The following is a 20829-nucleotide window of genomic DNA, read 5'->3' on the forward strand; positions in this document are numbered from 1 at the left end:
GCACATTGTTAACTTAAGAGATATGAAAAATCTATTCTTATCAACTTGGCCTCTGGTGTCTTAAAGGCCAAACTCTTGTTGCTATTGAGACCAACAGAAAAGCATCTGTTTTTCAGAGACGACTGTGTTTGCACTGCACTTCATAATTTGATCATGCCCTTTAAAAATAGCTATGCCACTCATCAATCTTTTTCTAAGGCTTTAAATGAACATTTTATATCGTCACTAAGACTACAAGCCAAATTTCAAATTTTATTTTGTACCATTAACATCTTTTAATTTTTCTTTCCTCATTTTCAACCTCCTCAAAAAAGTCTAGTGAATGTTTATGAAATATTCAAGAGTCCCATCTTTCAGATAGGCACTGTCATAGGATAAATTATACTGATGTAACAAACTCGGAATCTCATTGCTTAGCATTCATTTCTTGTTCAAGCAAAATGCCTCCCACTGGTCAGCACAAGGGGGTACCACCACCCAAACTGTTACTGATTGGCTATATTGGCAATCATTTGGCTCAAAATATATTCACATAACCAGAACTAATTTCATGGATACAATTAATTTCAAGAATCAAGAAATTATAATCTTCTGTGACCCCAGAAGAAATGAAGAACTGGAAATTGGCAAACACTAGTAACAGATAACAGCAGCATTTAAAAATTAACAAGGAAACAATCTCTTTTCATTTTGCTCAAAGTTGTATGCCAAAATATCCCCAATTAAATGTATCATACAATATCCAAGCAAACAGATACAGATAATGAAAAGCCTTCTTGCTCAAAAACAGTGAGAATCTGTTGTCAAGATTATACTTAAGAAAGTAGTAAATAAGTTTTATTTTTGTATCACTAGATCAGTTCGATGAAGCTGCCTTGAGTCAAAGAAATTAAATAGTTTAGAAATTAAATGACAGGTTTTTCTTTAATTAAGAGTTGCTTTACTACTTTTCTAAATAGCTTTGAAATACCAGGGTTCTATCACTTCACATAAGGAAATCTGCATAAGTAACAGCTTATGGTAAAGTTCATTTCTTGGTTCTCTGATTAGTGTTATCACTGTATATTCCTTTGACAAATAGTTCAAATGTAACACACTAATAGAATTGCCAGGACACCTCAAGTTCTGAATATACAGTCTCTTTTCTTCCTCATCATGGTCATACATAGATCTTGACCATCAATTCTCAAAAGCAAAATAGAAACAAAGGCAATATGTTCACTTTTTGACATAGAAAAACAAAATCAATTTAACTGCTGGAAACCCATTCTACTTTTTTCATTTTAATACATATACATTATTGATGTTAAATGCTATATTTTGTGGACACCAGTTTCCAAACTGGAACATATCAAACTAATTCATGATTTTTAGAATGCTTTTTGGTGATTTTCCAGTTCTCAGGCCTCTTTGCATAGGCAGATTTGTAGCTCTCATGAGGGTTTCACTGATAATAAATAAATAAATAAATAAATAAATAAATAAGTCTCTTAAAAGAAAAGAAAAAACAACTGGCCCAATAACCATAAATATCTCTATGCCTATATTATGGTCTTGAAATACAATTTCCCACTAAAGTATATCAGAGTGTCTTGGATAAGTGACAGCCACTTACGAGGTCTGAAATATGCATGATGAGTCTGGTGAACACCTTGGTATACCAGATAGCAATAAAGCTATCAAACACACTAGGATGATGTCAAAAGAACTCGGGAGCAAATATGGAGAGTCTTCCATTGGCCAAACTTGGGATAATTTGAGATTCAATAATGATAATAAATACAATGGATTAAAATACATAAAACAGATAACAAATACTCCAAGATGGCAACTGAAGAAACTCCTGATTTCTCTCCTCTGATGGACACACTGAGTGTGCAACTGTACACAGAGCAATTCCCTTGAAATACAGAAACTAGCTGAGTGATGCCTGCACATTAGGCAAATGAGAAAATAACAACATGGAAACAGGAAAGGCTGATACAAACTCTTGCCATAAACTCCACCCCTGGCACATTGCCGTATAATCAGGAGGGTACCCCCAATGCCCAGCCTCTCCCTAAGAGTGAAGGATATGGACCACATATAGAGTGGCCCCAATTTTTAAGGCTCCTGAGGGGTGGGCCACAAAATACCTAGCTTTAGAAACCAAAGGGGCTTACATCTTCACAGGACTGTAGCAAAAAATAAGTGGTTTTTAAATGGGTGCAGTTAGCACCCCTGTGGCTGTATACCCAGGCTCAGCACAGAAGGAGCAAGCAAAAATGCCTAACTCCCAGTTTCTTGTTGGTAGGGTTTGACTGCATATTTTCCCACCCGCTGCAAGCTTACATGTAGGTACTTGCTGAGATCCTACCTTTTTGGACAAAGATGGGTGTTGGCACACCCTCAAATACTGAGTGCCACCAAGAACAAAGGCAGCAGCTTTGACAATCACAAACACCATACATCCTCAAGACTCTACATAAGAAAAAAAGCAAAACCTCAGAATTAATTCTGTGAAGTTGCAGGATACAAAATCAATATAGAAAATCAGTTGTATTTCTAAACGCTAACAGTGAAAGACAAATTAAGAAAACAATTCCAATTACAATAACATCAAAAAGAATAAAATGCTTAGGAATAAATTTAACCAAGGAGGCGCAAGACTTGTACACTGAAACTACACAAATATTGCTGAAAGAAATTAAAGAAAATCAAAACAGATGGGAAAACTCAACTATAGACTTGCCAAAGGACTTGAAAAAAGCTGGTTATACTAAACTTGAAACTCTTACTGAAGGGTCAGTACAGGAAGACTTAACCAAAGGGACTAGATCCATAAAGAATATAAACTAATCACGTGACCCCACGTTACAGGCAGCATTGGCACCTACTGGGAACTTGTTAGAAATGCAAAAATCCCAGGTTCCACCCACACCTACTGAATCTGAATATATACGTGTCAAGATCGCCAGGTGATCTGTATATGCACCAAATCTTTACAAGCACTGTCCTATACAGTTGGTATTCCAGAGGAGACGGACTTTGTTTAGTGCTCACTGATAGCAGGGAGGATCCCTTAGCGAGCCAGACAGCAATTTGGATACCAATCAAACTTTATCACAGGAAGCAGGAAAATAGATGAGAAGAGCAAAGAGTTGATAAATAATGGATTACCATAGTACAACTCAAGTAATAAAGTTGTGTGTCCAAAGGTCTGGGCTTGCAGAAATTCAGTGAAAACACTGGAGTAATCACTTTCAAGACTCTAATTGGTCATTTTGTATTGGTAATGCTAGACTTGTAATTCTTCTCTTATCATTTAAGAGGCATCCGATGCACCTGCAAAAGTAAAACCCTGGGTACACTATTCCTGTGTGACCTCAGATAAGCCGCTTCACCGCCCAACAGTCTAGTCTCTCCAGCTGTAGACAAGATTTACAACTTGAGTTAGTAATGGGATTGACATCCCTCATCTGGATAAAATTTATGCAAGCGCCGACTATAATTATTATTTTAGCTGACAGATAAGAAGACTGTCACTTGTGTTTGAATGCTTTGTGAAGCAAAAGACACAAGGATAAAATTATGCCGATCATCCTTTTTGTTTTGCCTGCTTATGGAGTTTGATTGAACTTGTCTGAATCCTATGATAAATATGCAACATAACAAAGGATTGAATGAGACACCATTTAATTACCTTGTGAAAATGTATATGTGTTCATGGCAGGGGGAGAGAGTTGGTGTAATTAGCACCCCAGAATTTAGGAAAATTGTGTCTAGCAGAAAAAATGTGTACATGTTTGGCAAAAACTGAGTGATGGGTCAAGAACTCTTCAAGCTAAGAAGATTATATTAACAGATGCGTTCCCCATCTGCTCGCTGAATGCACAGAAATGGAAATCACATTTTCTTCCCTATCAACACAAGTTCCAGTTATACTCAGAGTTCATGATTCATACCACTCCAATAGACAAGACTGAGAAGTGTAAAACCTGAATAGTATAATATGAAAGGAAGCTATTTTCTCTGCGAAATGAAAGGTACTGTCAAAGACACATTCTGGTCTTCTTTATGAAACTCACACTCCTATTTCCAAAAGGCACATTGTAAACAGAACAGCGAATTGGTGTTTGCGCCTAATGCACACAGTCTCCCTCCTAAAAGCTGGCAGTGCAGTGTTCCTGGGACAATAGGTCACCCACGCTGCAGATGGATCCTTTACACCATGTACTAACACAATGTTTTCCAATCTCTCCCCGTTTGAAGTGATGGGGACTCCCATAAGACACCGAGCTCATGTGAAATTACCTGCTAGTTACAGAGACCCTTACTTCTGTGTCTTGCAGTGCTATTTAGGGGAGACTGGCAAAAGTTAACTTCAAAGAAAAATAACAGAAACTCATACTAAGAATTAACCAAGCAAGTTATTATTCATTAAATTATTCACGTGTCAACAAAGATAGATAGATGGCAGGATATGTGCAGAGCCTTGGGCTGTTTATAAAGAACAATGAAGACCAGTAAGACCTGCCTCCAGCCCAGATCCACATTGGTCCTTATTCAATTCTAATCAACACCAAACTGCACTTTCGTCCTTTATCTAGAATTCTCACTTCATCTGAATGCAATTACTCAAACCTTGGACTATAAATACAAGACCTTAATCACATTCTTCAAAGGGTCTGGTTATTGCTATTACTATAGGGTGTCCCAAAAAAATGTATGCACACATTTTGAATAATTATAAAAGTGTTTATTAATATACATTTCATTTTCAAAATTGAGCTATCAGCTGTCATAAGTGAGTATACATTTTGGGGAGGACACCCTGTATTTACTACTTCAAAGATCCAGAGCCAAACTTGGGGACTGTTTCTTGTAATATATTTATGCTAAAGTGTTAACAGGATGGGTTTACCTCCCCGTGCTGAGGCTAACGAAGAGTTGTACAGATAACTGCCTTTGATTTTCTTTGATCAAATTATTCCTAGGTTAGCATTTCCTACCAGGACAAAGTTTTCAACTAAACTTAGCACCTGTGTTACCTTATCAAATTAAGACACCTGGAATTCTGACATAATACCGATTATATGAGGACTACACTTTATCACCCATTATATTATTTCATTCTCGACAAAGTCCTCATGGAAATATGACTCATAGAAGGGTGAGAGGTAAATCACATCAATGGAGCACGTTAAACACAAAGGGAGAAAACCAGATATTCTGGAACCATAGCAACAATGACTATTTCTAAGCCAATGGAAGTTCTGAGGAACCTGCTGGCAGTTTAGTGATTCCCTTCTTAGAGGCAGGGAACGATGGTGTGTGAGTTATTATCAACAGATGATAAGTCTGTGGTCACACGGGTGCTTCTAGTCATGACAGGTGGTGGTGGTCAATAAGAGCAAGTGCACTGCCTGAAAAACCTGCTACATGCCTAACGATTTGTATGGTTAAGTGCATGATGCTGGGAGAACAGACAAGAATCCTTAGGTACTCCAAAGTGTTAGATAGAAAACTGAACCTCTTGGAAGCACAGATGGTGTTTTCGTCACTTCTAACAGTTGGGACATTGGAAGGGATAGAGACATCTTGGATGTGAACACTTGGCTATGCAGATGGTGATGGTGAACTGGTTTGGCCAACAGTTCCAGACTGATGGATTCTTATCCAAAGAAGAATGAGAAGGTGAAAGAGAAGAAAGAGGAAGTGGAAAAAATAGATTTTTAAAAATGCAACTTAATACACAAGTATGAGAACAGTGCGTTATGTTCTGGTTTCTTTATCTATTATCTTTATAAATAATCAGAAGACCTAAATAGCAATTCAGGAAAGCAAATAAGGATGTAAAAGGTTTGCCAAATTTGGAACTGGTAAAAATAATTCTGACAATTAATTGAATTTATTTATTGATACTCATATTGCAGTCATGAGATACTAAGAGTCAATTAATAGGGGGGAAATTCCAGGGAATTTAAACTACCCATGAAAATCAAGTTTATGTGGGACAAAGTGTCAAAGCAGTAAGATAAATGAAGTCTAGCAGAAGTTTTGGTCAAAGGAGATATATGTCCCCAATTATGAAAGAAACACAATAAAAGGGATTCTTCTTAACAGTGGGAAAGCCACCTGCTCCTAAAATCTAGAGGATACTCAAGGATTTGGGTTGGGAAATTTATATTTAAAAACTTAATAGTCAAAATACATACTCAATATATTTACTTGAAAGAAAGGGTCAATGACAGATATCCCAATATAATTTTATAGTAGTCAGCTTTCCCCTAGGACTGTGGTTGGTGAACTGCAGCTTGCGAGCCACACACGGCTCTTTGGTCCCTTGAGTGTGGCTCTTCCAAAAAATACCACAGCCTGGGTGAGTCTATTTTGAAGAAGTAGCATTAGAAGTTTAAGTTTAAAATTTTTGGCTCTCAAAGAAATTTCAGTCATTGCACTGTTGATATTTGTCTCTGTTGACTAATGAGTTTGCCAACCACTGGCCTAGGATATTTATGGTAAAATCATGAGATAAACTAAGTACAAAATCAAAGGCCATATGAGAACCAGGTATTCAAAGTGGCAGAAATAGAATTAATTTATGCATTTGAGAGTTACTGGGTGCATGACTAGGCATTGCTCAGCATTCAGGAGATCTGAGATAAGTAACAATTTATCCTGAAAAAACTCATAGCCTCATTAGGGACACATAGTCCTATACGATGTTCAAATTGCTCTGTATCAATGAGTTGCCAGGAAAAAGCTCTGCAAAGAAGATGAGGGATTAAAAGTTTGGAGAGAGAGCCCTATCTGGTTTGGCTCAATGGACAGAGCGCCAGCCTGTGGACTGAGGGGTCCCATGTTGGATTCTGGTCAAGGGCACATGTCTGTGTTGTGGGCTTGACCCCCAGTGGGGTACATGCAGGAGGCAGCCAATAAATGGTTCTCTATCATTATTGATGTTTCTATCTCTCTTTCCCTCTCCCTTCTTCTCTGAAATCAATAAAGATATATTAAAAAAAAAAAAAAAAAAAAAAAAAGTTTGGAGAGAGAAAAAACTTACCCAACAGAAATGGACTGAAAGCACCCAGAGAGAACAACACATGCAATAACAGGGAGCTGAGTCTCCCACTGTAGCCATTTCTGATGGAAAAATGTAGGAAATGGGGCCACTAAAAAATGAGGTGGGGCTTGTGAAGGGCCTTATAATATCTGCTAAAAAATTGTACTTTCTAATATGAGTGTCAGAAAACATTTATAGATTTAAGGAACTGTTAAGTGGGAAAACTGGTTCATTTGATCTGAAGGATGTTTGTGTATGTGTGTTTTTATATTTTTACTGGTTTTAGAGAGAAAGGAAGAGGGTGAGAGATAGAAGCATCAATGATGAGAGAATCATTGACTGGCTGCCTCCTGCACATCCCACACTGGGGATCGAGCCCACAACTGGGTACAGGCCCTGACCAGGAATCAAATCTTGACTTTCTGGTTCATAGGTCGACATTCAACCACTGAGCTATACCAGCTGGGCTGTTTTTGTTTTTAATGAACTAACTCCATGGTATCATGGCTTTAAGTTGTTCTGAAGATATTTCTCCTTGAGTGGATGGAGCCTTGTTCACAAAGTAGCCTCAACAGCCTTTTTTTAGCAAACGTGTATCTTCTGACTGTGCTGTGAAAAAGTAGTTCGCCTCCCCAGCACACATACAAGTAGAGATGCTGCCTTCTTGGTTTTCTATATTTGATTATGACCAAGGTTTTTCCTGTTTCAGAATGAATTTTTTTAGCAAGCCTGGTGGGAAGCAGTCAACAAAAGTACAATGAAACTTCACAGCAATTCCCAGTGGCAGTATGTTGTCACCTTGGGTGTCACTGGAGTCTCCACCTCCAGGAGATGCCATCTCTCCTGTGACAGCTGGCTTTGTCCTGGGAAGGGAGAGAAGCCTTAGCTATCAGGGATTTGTTTCCTCGTGTAACTTTAATAAGGGCAGGGGTGGGTCCCCAGTGACACAACAGGAATCTTCACTAACGTAAATGATCGTTACCCCCTAGAGCTAAAGAAAGCTCCGTTTCCTTGGGTTCTTGGCTTCTTTTAGTGCGAGCTAAAATAGCAATTTTGTTTTCTGAAAATGTTAATGCTTATTTACATTCCGGGAGCCAGTTAAGACTCTGGATTCCCATTCAACGTTCATGGCCTCAAAGTTGTGGCAAAGGCACAAGAAAAGTTAGATGTCAAGAACATGGCCATGCAAAGGTATATCAACCATCGGTAAATATCTGGGCATTTTAGACGCTTGAAATATAGTTCATCAAAAATCTATCTAGCCCAGTCAGTGTGGCTCAGTGGTTGAGCATCAACCTATGAACCAAGGAGTTACCAGTTCAATTCCCAGTCAGGATACATGCACAGGCTGTGGGGCTTAATCCCCTGTAGGAGATGTGCAGGAGGCAGCTAATAGATAATGTTTCTCTCTTATCAATGTTTCTCTCTATTCCTTGCCCTTCCTCTCTCTCTCTCTCAAGATCAATAAAAGCATATTTTAAAAAAAAGGAAAAAAAACTATTGTTTGGTTTATGATTTTTCTTTATTACAAACCCCTTTTGTTGTTGTTGCATTCATATACAATAATTTGCTGTGAAGAGCTCTTACTGTTCAGATGCCTAGGGTTTTTAGAGATGACACTATTTACTTACTTGATGTTGAATTAACATTTCTGGCAGCTTTTATACATGGGGCTACTTTTTTGTATCATCTATGCTCTTCACAAATTCTCACCACATTGTCTTTTTCCATGTATAATGTACTATTAACAGAAAGAGCACCAAACTTACATGTCTTGAATTGTAAACCAAAGACTGTCTCTCAACCAATAAAGGATCTTAAAAATGACATTTAACCTCTGGATCCTAGTGTCCCCATCTCACAAGTGGGATAATAATAATATACCCCTATTAACTATTTGTAGATCTGATAGGGAAAATGTACTTGAAAGCAGGTTGTATTATAAATTTACTCAAACATTTATTAAACATAATAATTGATGTATCTAAAATGCAAATGGTTCTTCAAAGACTGTGTCTTTATTCAATCTACATAAAAGGCTGATCAAAAGCATTTTTTTTTGGGGGGGGGGGGGGTGTCTGAGCTTATACAGCCCCAATGAATGTGGTACAGGAATTGAACTTAGCCTAAAGGAAAGAATGGTTATTATGTCCCTTCCAACATCTCATTGTCAGTCTTTTCCTCTGAAATATTGATAGAAAAGCTAATCAATTCAGGATAGAACCCAAGGGTGCAAGTCTACAGTGCTGAGATCCAGACACTGATTTAAGCCTGGTCCATACACTTTAGGATTGAGACTTGGCCAGGTATGAAATTGACCACATGCAGTGGACATTTCAAAACACATAGAATTGTTCTCACACTTACTGTCTCACTTCTTAACTGTGAGGTTGAGAGGTATCTCTTTGTTGCCAGAAGTTTTAGATCCGCTGAAAAGCCTGGACAAGTATTCCATTGGGTCCCTCAAGTTCCATGCCAGCAGCAAGGCAGAAATAGTTTTGGCCTGGCAATTTCAAGGCAGGTGTTGCCAGTGGGTTGCCTGAACCATGGAAGATCCTCCTTCTGGCCTTTTTTTAAATGCCTGCTTTGAGAGGCACTACCTCCTGATGGGCCTGCCAGGGAGAATTAGTTTCAGAATCCATTCAGAGGAAGTGGACTGAATTAAGTTACTGGATAAACTAGAAATGTCTACTTAAAAAGTCTGCCCAAAACAATCTTGGTTTTGGCATCGTTGAAATTGAACTGCTCATTTGCTTTATTTTGTTTTCCGATGGTATTCATCCATTGGGTCCAGTTGCTTATATTGGAGTTTTGTGGTTCGTGATAGTAAAATCAACTCAGAGAGAAAATACTTTATAAAAGGTGTCAATGTTATGAATCTAACCACAGACTAGAAAAAATATATATATCCATGCCCTGCTTTCTGAAATACAGGTCCTCCAGATTGTGGAATATAAACTCTCCAGGATTTAAATCCAATTCAAACTTCTGGTGGTCTTCATGCTTAAAAAAGTCATGTGGTTGTTAGAAAAATAACAGTGAATTTTATTATTGCTTTTAAGTGTAAAATGAATAATGAAGACTCTTCAGTGGTTCTTAATTGTTCAAAAATCATGTGTCCTTTCGAACTCTTCGTAAAAGCTGATGTCTAACCTGGAAAAGTGAATGTAAGCCCATACCACACAATTTGGGTTGTAATTTCACGAGGTCCTGGGCTCACAGATGGATCCCAGCACACACAGTGGTTATCTGTACTCACCTACCTTGAAGGTCTATTTCTTTCTCACATTTTGCAGCTTTCCCTTTTTCCACAGACTCCCTCCCTGGCACATCTGGTTGGGTTCTTGCTCACCGCCCACATCATCACTGAAGGCGGTTTGTCACTGGATCTATCGTGATCATAGATCTTGGCCAGAAAGGGCCCAAGGGAGCGCTCATTCACAGTCTGCTCTGGAAGGTGGTGTGCAGAGTGCTTTACCTGCAATGCCCCTCACTCAACAGGTTGTGACGTGTCTGAGGAAATTCGTGTGAACCTCTGTGCACCCAGGAACTCAGAGAAACTACAAGATACTATCAGTATCTAAGAGATACAGGTACAGTTGGGTGGGGCTCAGTGGTGGAGCGTCAACCCATGAGCCAGGAGGTCACAGTTGGATACATTGCACATGCCCAGGTTGCAGGCTCAACTCCCAGTCGGGGGTGTGCAAGAGGCAGCTGATTAATCATTCTCTCTAATGTTTCTCTCTCTCTCTCCCTGCCTCTCCCTGAAATCAATAAAAACATTTTTTTTTAAAATAAGAGATACAGGAGATGATGGGCCCACATTCAAATGTTTTTCAAGAACCCCAGAAACATGGATCGAGAATGCCAGGCTATGTCTCTCTAAGTTCCCTCAGAATGAGGATGGCTTTAGGTCAGGTTCTCAGTTTCCCCTCCAGCCTTTGGACTTGACTGGCAAGGAGTCCGAGCAGCCTCTCAGACCTTCTTACTAGAGATCTCACTTCCCTGCCTCACTGCTCTGAAATCACCACCATGCACTTCTCACTGTTGCCTTTGCTTTGCTTTATCCAAACAGGTAACAACGCTGGCTCAGGAGGTCTCCCAGTTAGGGAAAGACATGAGGAGTGTGATGCAACTTCTAGAAAACATTCTGCCACCCCGGCAGCCGGCGCGGTTTTGCTCTCTGCACACCGCCTCTGCACACCCCTCCAGGGACGGCTTCCAGAGCAGGATGACCTGGAGTGCACGCCAACCCTGCCTGCACTTGCAAGCAGGCGGGGCTGCCTCCACCCAAGCACAACTTTGTCACGCGAATGTCACCTCGGACATCTGGAGTGTGGATCCCTCCTCCGTGGAGACCAGCCCCCAGCGAACTGGAGCTCTGGAGCCAAACCCTGCAGGCAGTGACCTCGATCCTTCTCCAAACCTTGATTTTCCACCCGCCCGCTACCCGGTGGTCCAGGAAGGTCATTTGCAATTTCTAAGGTGCGTCTCGCCGCAGTCTGATTCGACGCTGACGCCTCTGCAGTCCATTTCGGCGACTCTCTCGTCCTCTGTCTGCTCCTCCTCCGAAACGTCCCTGCACCTGGTTCTCCCAAGCAGGTCGGAGGCAGGCAGCTTCGGCCAGGGGGCTGTGAGCTCCTTCAGCCTGGAGAACCTGCCAGGGTCTTGGGACCGGGAAGGACTGACACCCATCTCTACCAAACCCTTGGAGAACTTTCCACTGCAAGTCGTCACAAGCACAGCCGCCGCCGACGTGAAAGATAACAAAGCCATCAATGTATGACCTTAGTGCACGGGAGGCAGCTGCCAACTTCCAACCCGCCAGTGCATGGCTGCTTTGGCTGCCTTTTGTGCCTCTGGCAGACGTGAGGACCGAGCAGAGCAGGGAGTCCTGCGGGAGAGAGCCAGCCTAGGGGCCAGGGCAAGGCACAGGCACCACCATAGCCGCTTTCTAGATCCTAGACACAGAAGAGGATCACTTTTCCTGGACAGGTATTGGCTTACCGGTCTGTTTGACGGACTTTGGTAAAAATGCAAAGGCCCTGAGCAGCTAGAAGTCCCAGACAAAGAACGTGTGGACTCGTCTTGTCCCAGGTGGCTTTTGTGAAGGGCAAGCAAAGGTTTCTCCCAAGCGTCTGTTTGTCATCCTTGAACAATATCCGTAGCACTGTTGGCCTGCAGCGGCGCCTAGCTCCTGCTGACCTATTTTCCTTTTTTGTGAAGGCAAAGAGACAAACATCACTGCATGTCATCTCCTAGACAATCAGTCAAGTAGAGCTGGTGGCCAATGGTTAGCTATTGCACGTTATTTGCCGTGTAAATGATGATGTCTTTATTTATCAAAACAAAAGAGAGAGCCTATTTTTATATCCTTGGTATGAAATATGTATTTAATCTATTTAAACTATTTATAAAGAAATGAATGTTTTCATTTTGGTATAAAAAAAAAGCTTGCCATTTTAACAAGAAATGCACTACTGCTATGTATAGTAGATCAAAAATTATTTATGATTAAGAGGATGTAGTTTCAAAAGGCACCCCTCGCCCCCTTTTATCTGCATGCAGTTTGCCACAAATGTATCCTTATGCTTCTGGATGATGAGAGAAAAGCGAGGTCAGACCTTCTCATTAGAGATCTCACTTCCCCGGCTCACTGCTCTGAGATCACTACCATGCACTTGGTGAAATGAAATGAAAGCATGGACTCGGTGTCAAGTACACAAGCTCCAGCCCATGGTAGGGGCTCCACCTACTCAGCTGACTCGAGGCTGCCAGCATAAATGCCCCTTCTCCAGGCATCACACTTGGGTGTGCAGGAACCCAAAGGCAGTCTGTGGGATATGAAATCACAACTACATTGGGCCGTTTTGGCCTCAAAATAAGGGAGAAGACCTTGGGTGTCTCCCTGTGCTGTCGCTTCAGGAGAGGTTGCAGGCTAGTGCAAATTCCAAAATTGAGCCAAGACTTCTGATTTGTGATTTGTGAGGGAAATGCCTCACAAAATTGAAGTGCATGGGATCAGCACTTTAATTTTTTTTAAAGCTCTCAACAATGCTCTAAGTGAAGTGGAGCAGGTGTTTTCCTTCTCATTTAGAGAGAGAGAGAGAAAGAAAGTCCCAGAGATTACACAGCAAGGAGGCTGGAGAAAGTCTGGAGCGTATAATGCTCCCTGTACCCTCCCTCCTCCCACCACCACCACCTCCCCTACATCTCAACCAGCACACAAATTCAGATGCTGGCTTGGTAAGGATTTAAACGCCTTCTTTTAAATTTTATTTTATGTTTAAGAACATTTAGGACCCAATCATCCCAGACGTTCTTAGAAAACCTATTGAATTCACATTCTGGAGTCCCCCTGTTCTTATTTCCCACCATAGAGAATCAGCAATCTGAGAACTGTGTCATTAAAAACATCTAAACAAGCAAGACTTCTGATGTGTGAATCTTATAACCTAAAATAGGCTAGAATAACCGAAGAAAAGAAAATGTGGAAACAGAACATGTATATGAGGCAGGTCACTCAAAAATCAATGCTTTCTACTCTCCCACTTCCATATTGAATCTCTCCCTACTTAAGTGAATGGGAAAACTGAGGCAAAGGGAACAGTCTAATGCAAACTCATTTGTCAACAGAGCAAACTCATTAGTCAACAGAGCCAAATATCAACAGTACAACGATTTTTTTTTTTTTGAGAGCCAAATTTTTTAAACTTAAACTTCTTCTAACACCACTTCTTTAAAATACACTCTCCCAGGCTGTGGTATTTTGTGGAAGAGCCACACTAAAGGGGCCAAGGAGCCACATGTGGATCGAGAGCTGTAGTTTAATTAGACCATGGGTCTAATATAATCATTCGTATTCCCTATTTTGCTCCCTGACCTATGTCATCATTTGAAGTACCATTCAGAAAGAATTCACTAGTGCTGGATGGTAAAATAGCCTCCTGGAAAACCAGCACTACAATAATGCTACTAATAATGACTGACATTCTGTTTTTTGAATACTGATAGCATACCAAATGTTTAGGAACTAACATGCTTCCACATATAATCATCAAACAATGCTAAAAGCTACTTGTTATTATCATCTTTATTTTGTAAATGAATAATTAGCTCAGGGATTTTTTTTTTAACTTGCCCCATCACATTGTTTTAAGTGATAGACCCAATACCCGCATGGCCATTCTGGGTACTCCTCCTTCCTCATTCTTGCTGACTTTTGAAATTAATTTCTTCTGAAATCTGCAAATAAAATATTTGCTTTATTTTTTTTTTTAAGTAAGCATACAAACAGGGTAAATTAGTGCAGCTCTGATGATTTGGGGGAGACCAGTGAGATACCTAGAAACATGCCCACATTTTTCCAGCCAGTCACCTTCGCTGTATCTATTCCATACAACTGATGTTAGCGGGTGTAAGAACCAGCTCCCTACCCCAGGTCCATCTGTAACGGGATGAGAATGAGCGAGCCCCTGGGAGAAGAAAGGGTTCCCACATTTTTCTTACAGGAGGGCTCCTGCCTCATCTGAATCAGCCATGCCTCCTCTTCCTTGGTCTTTTCTCTCATCATTATTCTGATAAACAGGACTCTCCCTTATTGTAGGCAGCTTAGAATGACATGTTTTGGGTTTCTGTTTGTTTTTGCATGTTGTGATATTATTCTAGGAAATGAGAATCCCAAGCTGTTCTAGATGTTTGGTTTTCTAACCAATGTTGCTATGCAAGGCCCTTGTCTTCTGATCAGGGATGCTTTTCTGGAGCCCTGTGCTCTCGTTTTCCTCATCTACCCGTGCTCAGCTGAAGAAGCCAGGCAGGGGCCATCCCAGAGGGAACAGAAGCACTTAGTGTATTTTTTTGGTCAAGCATATTTTCTTAAAAATAATATGGGGGACTAAAGTCTTCTGTGTAGTTCTAAGTAAGAGTACCAGACTAACATTATATAAGACTTTATTTTAATTCACCGTAGAAGAAGTTTCTGGCAATTAAAGCTACTTATAAATGAAGTTGATTGCCTTGAGCGTTGGTATAAAATAACAAGGTATCTTTTCAGAGATGAATAATTCTTTGAGAGGAATATTGTTTTCCAGAATACCTGCTTCAGAATCACATGGGTACTTGTTTAAACTATGGGAAATCTGGCAACAGCCTAGCCCCTTTGGGTGGGGCCTGGGTCTCTCCCATGTACCACATTCCTGGGGTGACTCAGATACACTAAAGATTAGGAAATGTTGGTCTACAATCTATAGTAGGACAAGACTGAGTCCTAGCTAATTTATACATAAATGGACTAGCATCTACATTCTATTAAAGACATCCCTGGGCCTATAATTATATTAGTAGTTAGGCGGGGTTAACCCCCGTAACAGTAGTCTCAAGCTCTAGTTTGAATAACATATTTCCAGGGGATCTTAATGAAGCAGAGATTTCAGGGTCCTGACCTCCATGATGTGAGCTGGGTTCTGATATGGATGTTACCGGAAACAAACCCCAGAAACACTGTCCTAAGTGGTGTAATCATCCCTTTGATAATGTAATCATCCCTTAGTTGGTTCTGTGGGAGGTGGGCCCACTAAAATCAAACCAATTTAAACTGACAATTTGTGTGCAATTTTATTTCTTTACAGTTGCTAACACATCAATGATTTTTTCCATAAAAATTATTGGTCACTTTCTCCAAGAAACCTTCCAACATTTATTCATTATTTCCACTAATAATGGTCAAGTACCTACTATGTGCCCTCTACTAGTACCTCTTGTTTATTGTAGGTCTCTGTCTTGTTTTATTCGGATTTTCTAGAAGGGAAAAAAAAGTGCCTGTTGAAGTCTCATAATCTTATCAGTTCTTCAGAGATAGGGAGGAATCCTATTTGGATGTGAAGCGAGCCAACTATTTAGTTTAAAAATAACAATTGCCCCCCTATTGTCTGTGTTGAAAGCCAGGGCTGGGAGGGGACAATGGGGGAAAAGGGGAACATGTGTAATACTTTCAAAAAATAAAGATTTTTTTTTAAAAAAGTACAAAGAAAAATGAGAATTGTTGTGGAAGGGCCTTGTGTGCACCAGAATCGCTAATGTCAAGATTATGACATTAATCTTCTCATGGAGTATGTAAGTTAGATCATAGAATTTACTATAGAATTCTATGATACTCCAAACATAGCCCACCCTAAGTCACCATCATCAATAAAGGCAGAACCTCAGCACACGTGCCCCTCAGTTAAAGGCTATTCCAAAACGCTGTCCGTTGCCTCCTTCTTTCAGGTCACCCAAAGACAAGTACTTCAAATAAACATGATACTGAGAAAGAAGTTTTAGGGGGACACCTAGGAGTGTTTGTTTCCAACCATTTTTCTTTGCTCTGCGACCCTGGATGAGTTAACACTTCTGAGTCTCGATTTCTTCACCTAAAAATTGGAGATTGAAAGGTATCTAACTTGCAGAATGTTGGGAAGGTTGAATGAGGTAATTTATGTGAAAGCACACTGCCTGGAATCTAATGAATGCTAAGCAAATGTCACTGGTCTCCCCTGACTCTCTCCTGCTTCTTTATCCTACTCCCCTCCTCTCTCCTACCTCCTCTTCCCAACTTCCTCCTTCGCTCTCCCTCCCCTACCCCTTCTTCTTTCCCCTCCAGCTTCTCTGTGCCCTTCTGCTCCCTCCTTCTTCCTCCTCCCCTACCTGTCCCAGGCTAACTTTTGGAAAATGAGTCCCTTTGACATCTTCTCTGCACAGGTCCCAATCTACTTATATACTATGTCCCCAACCGTCTATTCGTCACAGTGTCAATAATCAAGTCAACATTAAAACAGTCCTTGAAAAGACACAAGGGTAAAAATGGGCTGTCTCTGCTCCCAGCTATCTTAGCCCCAACTCATGTGGCTTCTGATTCATCTTTATCCGAATTTTAGTAATTAAAGTCTTAAACTTTGTAATTACGGAAGGGCCCAGGAAATGTAGTCAGTGACATGAATATACTGCATAAACATATATATATATATCTGCAAAATTTCTCTATGGAAATTTGCTATTACTTCAGAAATGACACACGTTGTGTGGGCCACGCCCACCACCACAGGGCCAACAGCCTCAGAATTTTCTCTGTGGGGAGTGGCTTTGTCCTCTTGCTGGCAGCTCCTCTGGCTGGAGGCAGCCCTGGAGAAATGCCTGCTACTTCACAGGAATGCTGGCAGAGCTTCCCCTTGGGATCCCTCCCACCCAGAGAACAGGTCCCACCAGAGGAAGCAGCTGAAATGTCACTCCCTGCAGCCTGTGTCCTCAAAGAATCTGTGTCCTTGGGCTGTGCCATTTAACAGAGCCCCGAGGACAGCCAGGGAGGCAGAGACCAGCACACCGTACCTCTTGTTCCAGGAAATTAAACAAGCTGTCCATTCCAGGAAAAAATAAATAAACAAAAACAGCTGGGTGGACAACACTACGCCTTCTCAGACGCTCTCCTCCTGGCTGAGGTTTCTCCCCTGCCGAGATGAGAAGCTGGGAAGGGGATGGAATTGAATCCTGGGTCTCAGGCGTTGTTTTGAAGTTTTCGTGGGGGTTGTTGACAGTTGGCTTGATAAAAATAAAACATGCGTATGCGATATAATTGAGGACAATAGAGAATAAAAGTGGAGGAAGTGAGACTTAACAGTGTGTCTGGGCTTTTCATTTTTGTAAGAACCCAGTACACTAACTCGAGGGGACTGCGCTCAAGTAAGCATTCTCTCTGGGATAAAGAGTGCCCCATGGGTTTGGTATTCTTGCTTTTAGTAGTAAACTTTATACCATCCCTGAGACTCCTGAGCTCCAGCTGGCAGTTTATTGTGCACTGAGGCTTATTTGTCCTGAGGAAGAGTTATTTCTGAACTCGGCATGGGGGCCAATGTTAACTGCTGCTGAGGAAGAGGCCTGAACTGGGCTGCATCCCTCAGGGAACTCAGCCCTCTGAGTGGCGGCAGCCACTTGGCTAAGCCTCTGAGTGTCGTTCGGGTCCTTTGTCATGATTGGCAGTGATGTCCAGGAGCCCCCAGGTTGAACGCATATTTCTGAAAGTTGCCATGGTAATCCACAACCCACAAAGAGTCATGATTGCTCCTCCTACTCTAATCAGGCAACCCAGAGAGCGAAATCAAATTGTCATCTCTGGCTTCTGGCATCCATGAGATATTTGAGCCCTCGACCTGAATCACTTAATATGTCTCTGGTTTAATTTATAGCAAAACCACATGCAGAGGAAAAAAAAGGGACTCTATCCTTGTTTCCTGACTCTTGATTCTCAAAGTGTGGCCCATGGAACAGCAGCAGCAACTTCGTGTGGGAGCTTCCTAAAAATGCAAAATCTTGGATCCCATCCCAGAGCTACAGAATCAGTCTGCACTTAACAAGATCCTCACACGTACACGTTATAGTTTAGTTTTATTTGTTTTGTTAATATATTTTTGTTGATTTCAGAGAGGATGGGAGAGGGATAACGAGATAGAAACATCAATGATGAGAAAGAAACATCAAATGGTAAGATATATACACATATAATACCTTAATAAAATTTAAAAAAAAGAATCATCAATCAGCTGCTTCCTTCATGCCCCCTACTGGGGATCAAGCCTGCAACCCAGGCATGTGTCCATGACCAGAATCGAACTCCAGACCCTTCAATCCATAGGCCAATGCTCTATCCACTGAGACAATCCAGCCAGGACCGTATTGGGGTGTTTTATTTTTTTGTTTTGGATTTTTTTTAAATAAACACTGGTCTTGACTCTGGCCACCCTTGAGAATCATCTTTTAAAAACTAGACTCCTGGCCCTACCCTTAGAGATTCTGATTTAGTTTATCTGAGTGAGAAACAAGTATCAGTAATGTTTAAAACTCCCCCAGAGACTCCAGTAGGCGCCCAGGATTGAAAAAGCACTGCAATTCTACAACAGCAGTTCTCAAAATGTGGTTCCCTGACCCGCAGCATCAGCATCACCAGAAACTCATCCAAAATGCAAATTCTCAGGCCCAGACCGAGACCTACAGGTCAGAACCTCTGGGGATGGCCCCAGTAATCTGTGGTGATACCTGCGCCTGATAACCTTTGAGACAGCTGCCCTGGTCTGGGCAACAAAGGAACAAGCATGGGCCGAAGTAGGTCTTCAGGAGTTTCATATATTATTATTATTATTATTATTATTATTATTATTATTATTATATGTTCAATAAGATGATTAACGTCAGCCTTCTTCCACACACAATTTACTGCTCAAGGAATATAGCAGAAGCCAAAGGAGAGGGCAGCCCAAGGAAACCAAAAGATCCTTTTTTCTGCAGTGTCTCTCCAGCACCCTCTACTGGCGAAGGGGAAATATTTATAAGTTCCAGTCCGATATCTGCATGGCAATGAAGCAGGGCAATGAAGGGTGGTTTTCCAAGTGAAAAGACAATAATCTGACACAAGGGAATACTACTTAAATAAGATCATTTACTATATGAAGTAAATGGAATGTGTCAAAATTACTTCTTAAACTGTGAAGTTCTTGATAGTATTTTAAATGAGTATTTTTACTCAAAGACATCATCAGAATTACTGCTTATAATAAAAATGTGTTTTTCACTGATACTACTTATTACTTTTTTCTTTAAAAAAAAATCTTTAGCATATGGACTTCTTAACAGAATTTGTACTTTTTGCAAGAATGTTTTGAATTGACTCCTGTATCCAAAGATATTTTCTTTTGTTGCCTAAAATGCTTTTAATGGGAACCAAGTCTTTCTTCTACAACTAACAAGTGCAACAGATACATTTTAATCCATGAAATAAAAGGGCATATCTTTATTCCTTTTACTGAAAATGTTGGCAGACGGCAGTGAGAATAAGATGTAGGCTGGGTACAAGGTGAATAAGCTATCACTGAGCATCTGGATTGCCTCCTCACAAAGACCCTCAGGAGACCACATCTCCTCTCTCCCTGGTTAGTGCAGAGTCAAAGTACAACCCCAAACACCAAGTTTAAATCCTCTGATACTGCACACTTGTCTCTCTCAGCCTCCTCACCAGTGATCTGTCAATTACCATATCACCTTGAGATGTCTTTATCACACACACACACACACACACACATATCCAATTAATTAGCTTTTCCACTAAATGAATTAATCTTCTGGCCCATCAATGTGCTTCCGAATATTAATTCATTATTTCCTTTCAATTACAGTTAATGTTCTTAAAAATAGAAAAACAATCTGTTTTAGAGTCTGCTGGTAGGTCAGAGCATCCACTTCCTTCCTCCTTCCCCTCTTCCTCCTCCTCCTGCTCCTCCCTCATGAAGTTTCAACCACCATCAAAGGGATACATTCCCATTACAGCACAACTCACAGGACAAAAACAAAAAAGGCAAGAGATGACCATAGATACATCACTTCATTTATCCTAATCCTACCAGGTAGTTACTATTATCTTTATTTCATAGTTGAGGATAAAATGAGTTAAATAATTTATCCAAATTCACACTCCTAGTAAGTGGCTGAACTAGGATTTAAACCTATCCATATCAGTCCCAGAATCCAGTTTTGGGAGTGTTTATTTCAAGGTTGTAAGGTGTCCCAAGACAGCCTCCCTGTCTCTTCTCTTTTCTCTTGTCTCTCTCTCTTTCTCTCTCTTTCTCTCTTTCTTTTTGTCTCTCTCTCTCTCTCTCTCTCTCTCTCTCTCTCACACACACACACACACACACACACACACACACACACATACACATACACACACACACACACACACACACACACACAGCCTGTCTCTTTCAGATTTA

General features: G+C 40.8%; 1 protein-coding gene across 1 annotated transcript in view; it reads left to right on the forward strand.

The window, feature by feature from the left end:
* Positions 1–13655, forward strand: part of KCNH8 (potassium voltage-gated channel subfamily H member 8) — a 267106-nt gene extending 253451 nt beyond the window's left edge. Inside the window, exon 16 of the mRNA XM_036431582.2 lies at positions 11121–13655. Coding sequence (XP_036287475.1) covers positions 11121–11831 — 711 coding nt within the window. The 3' untranslated portion in view covers positions 11832–13655. The remainder of the gene's footprint in view (positions 1–11120) is intronic.
* The last annotated feature ends 7174 nt before the right edge of the window (positions 13656–20829 follow it).

The sequence above is a fragment of the Pipistrellus kuhlii genome, unplaced genomic scaffold (genome assembly GCF_014108245.1).
Source record: "Pipistrellus kuhlii isolate mPipKuh1 unplaced genomic scaffold, mPipKuh1.p scaffold_m20_p_11, whole genome shotgun sequence".
In the NCBI taxonomy this organism is placed as follows: Eukaryota; Metazoa; Chordata; class Mammalia; order Chiroptera; family Vespertilionidae; genus Pipistrellus; species Pipistrellus kuhlii.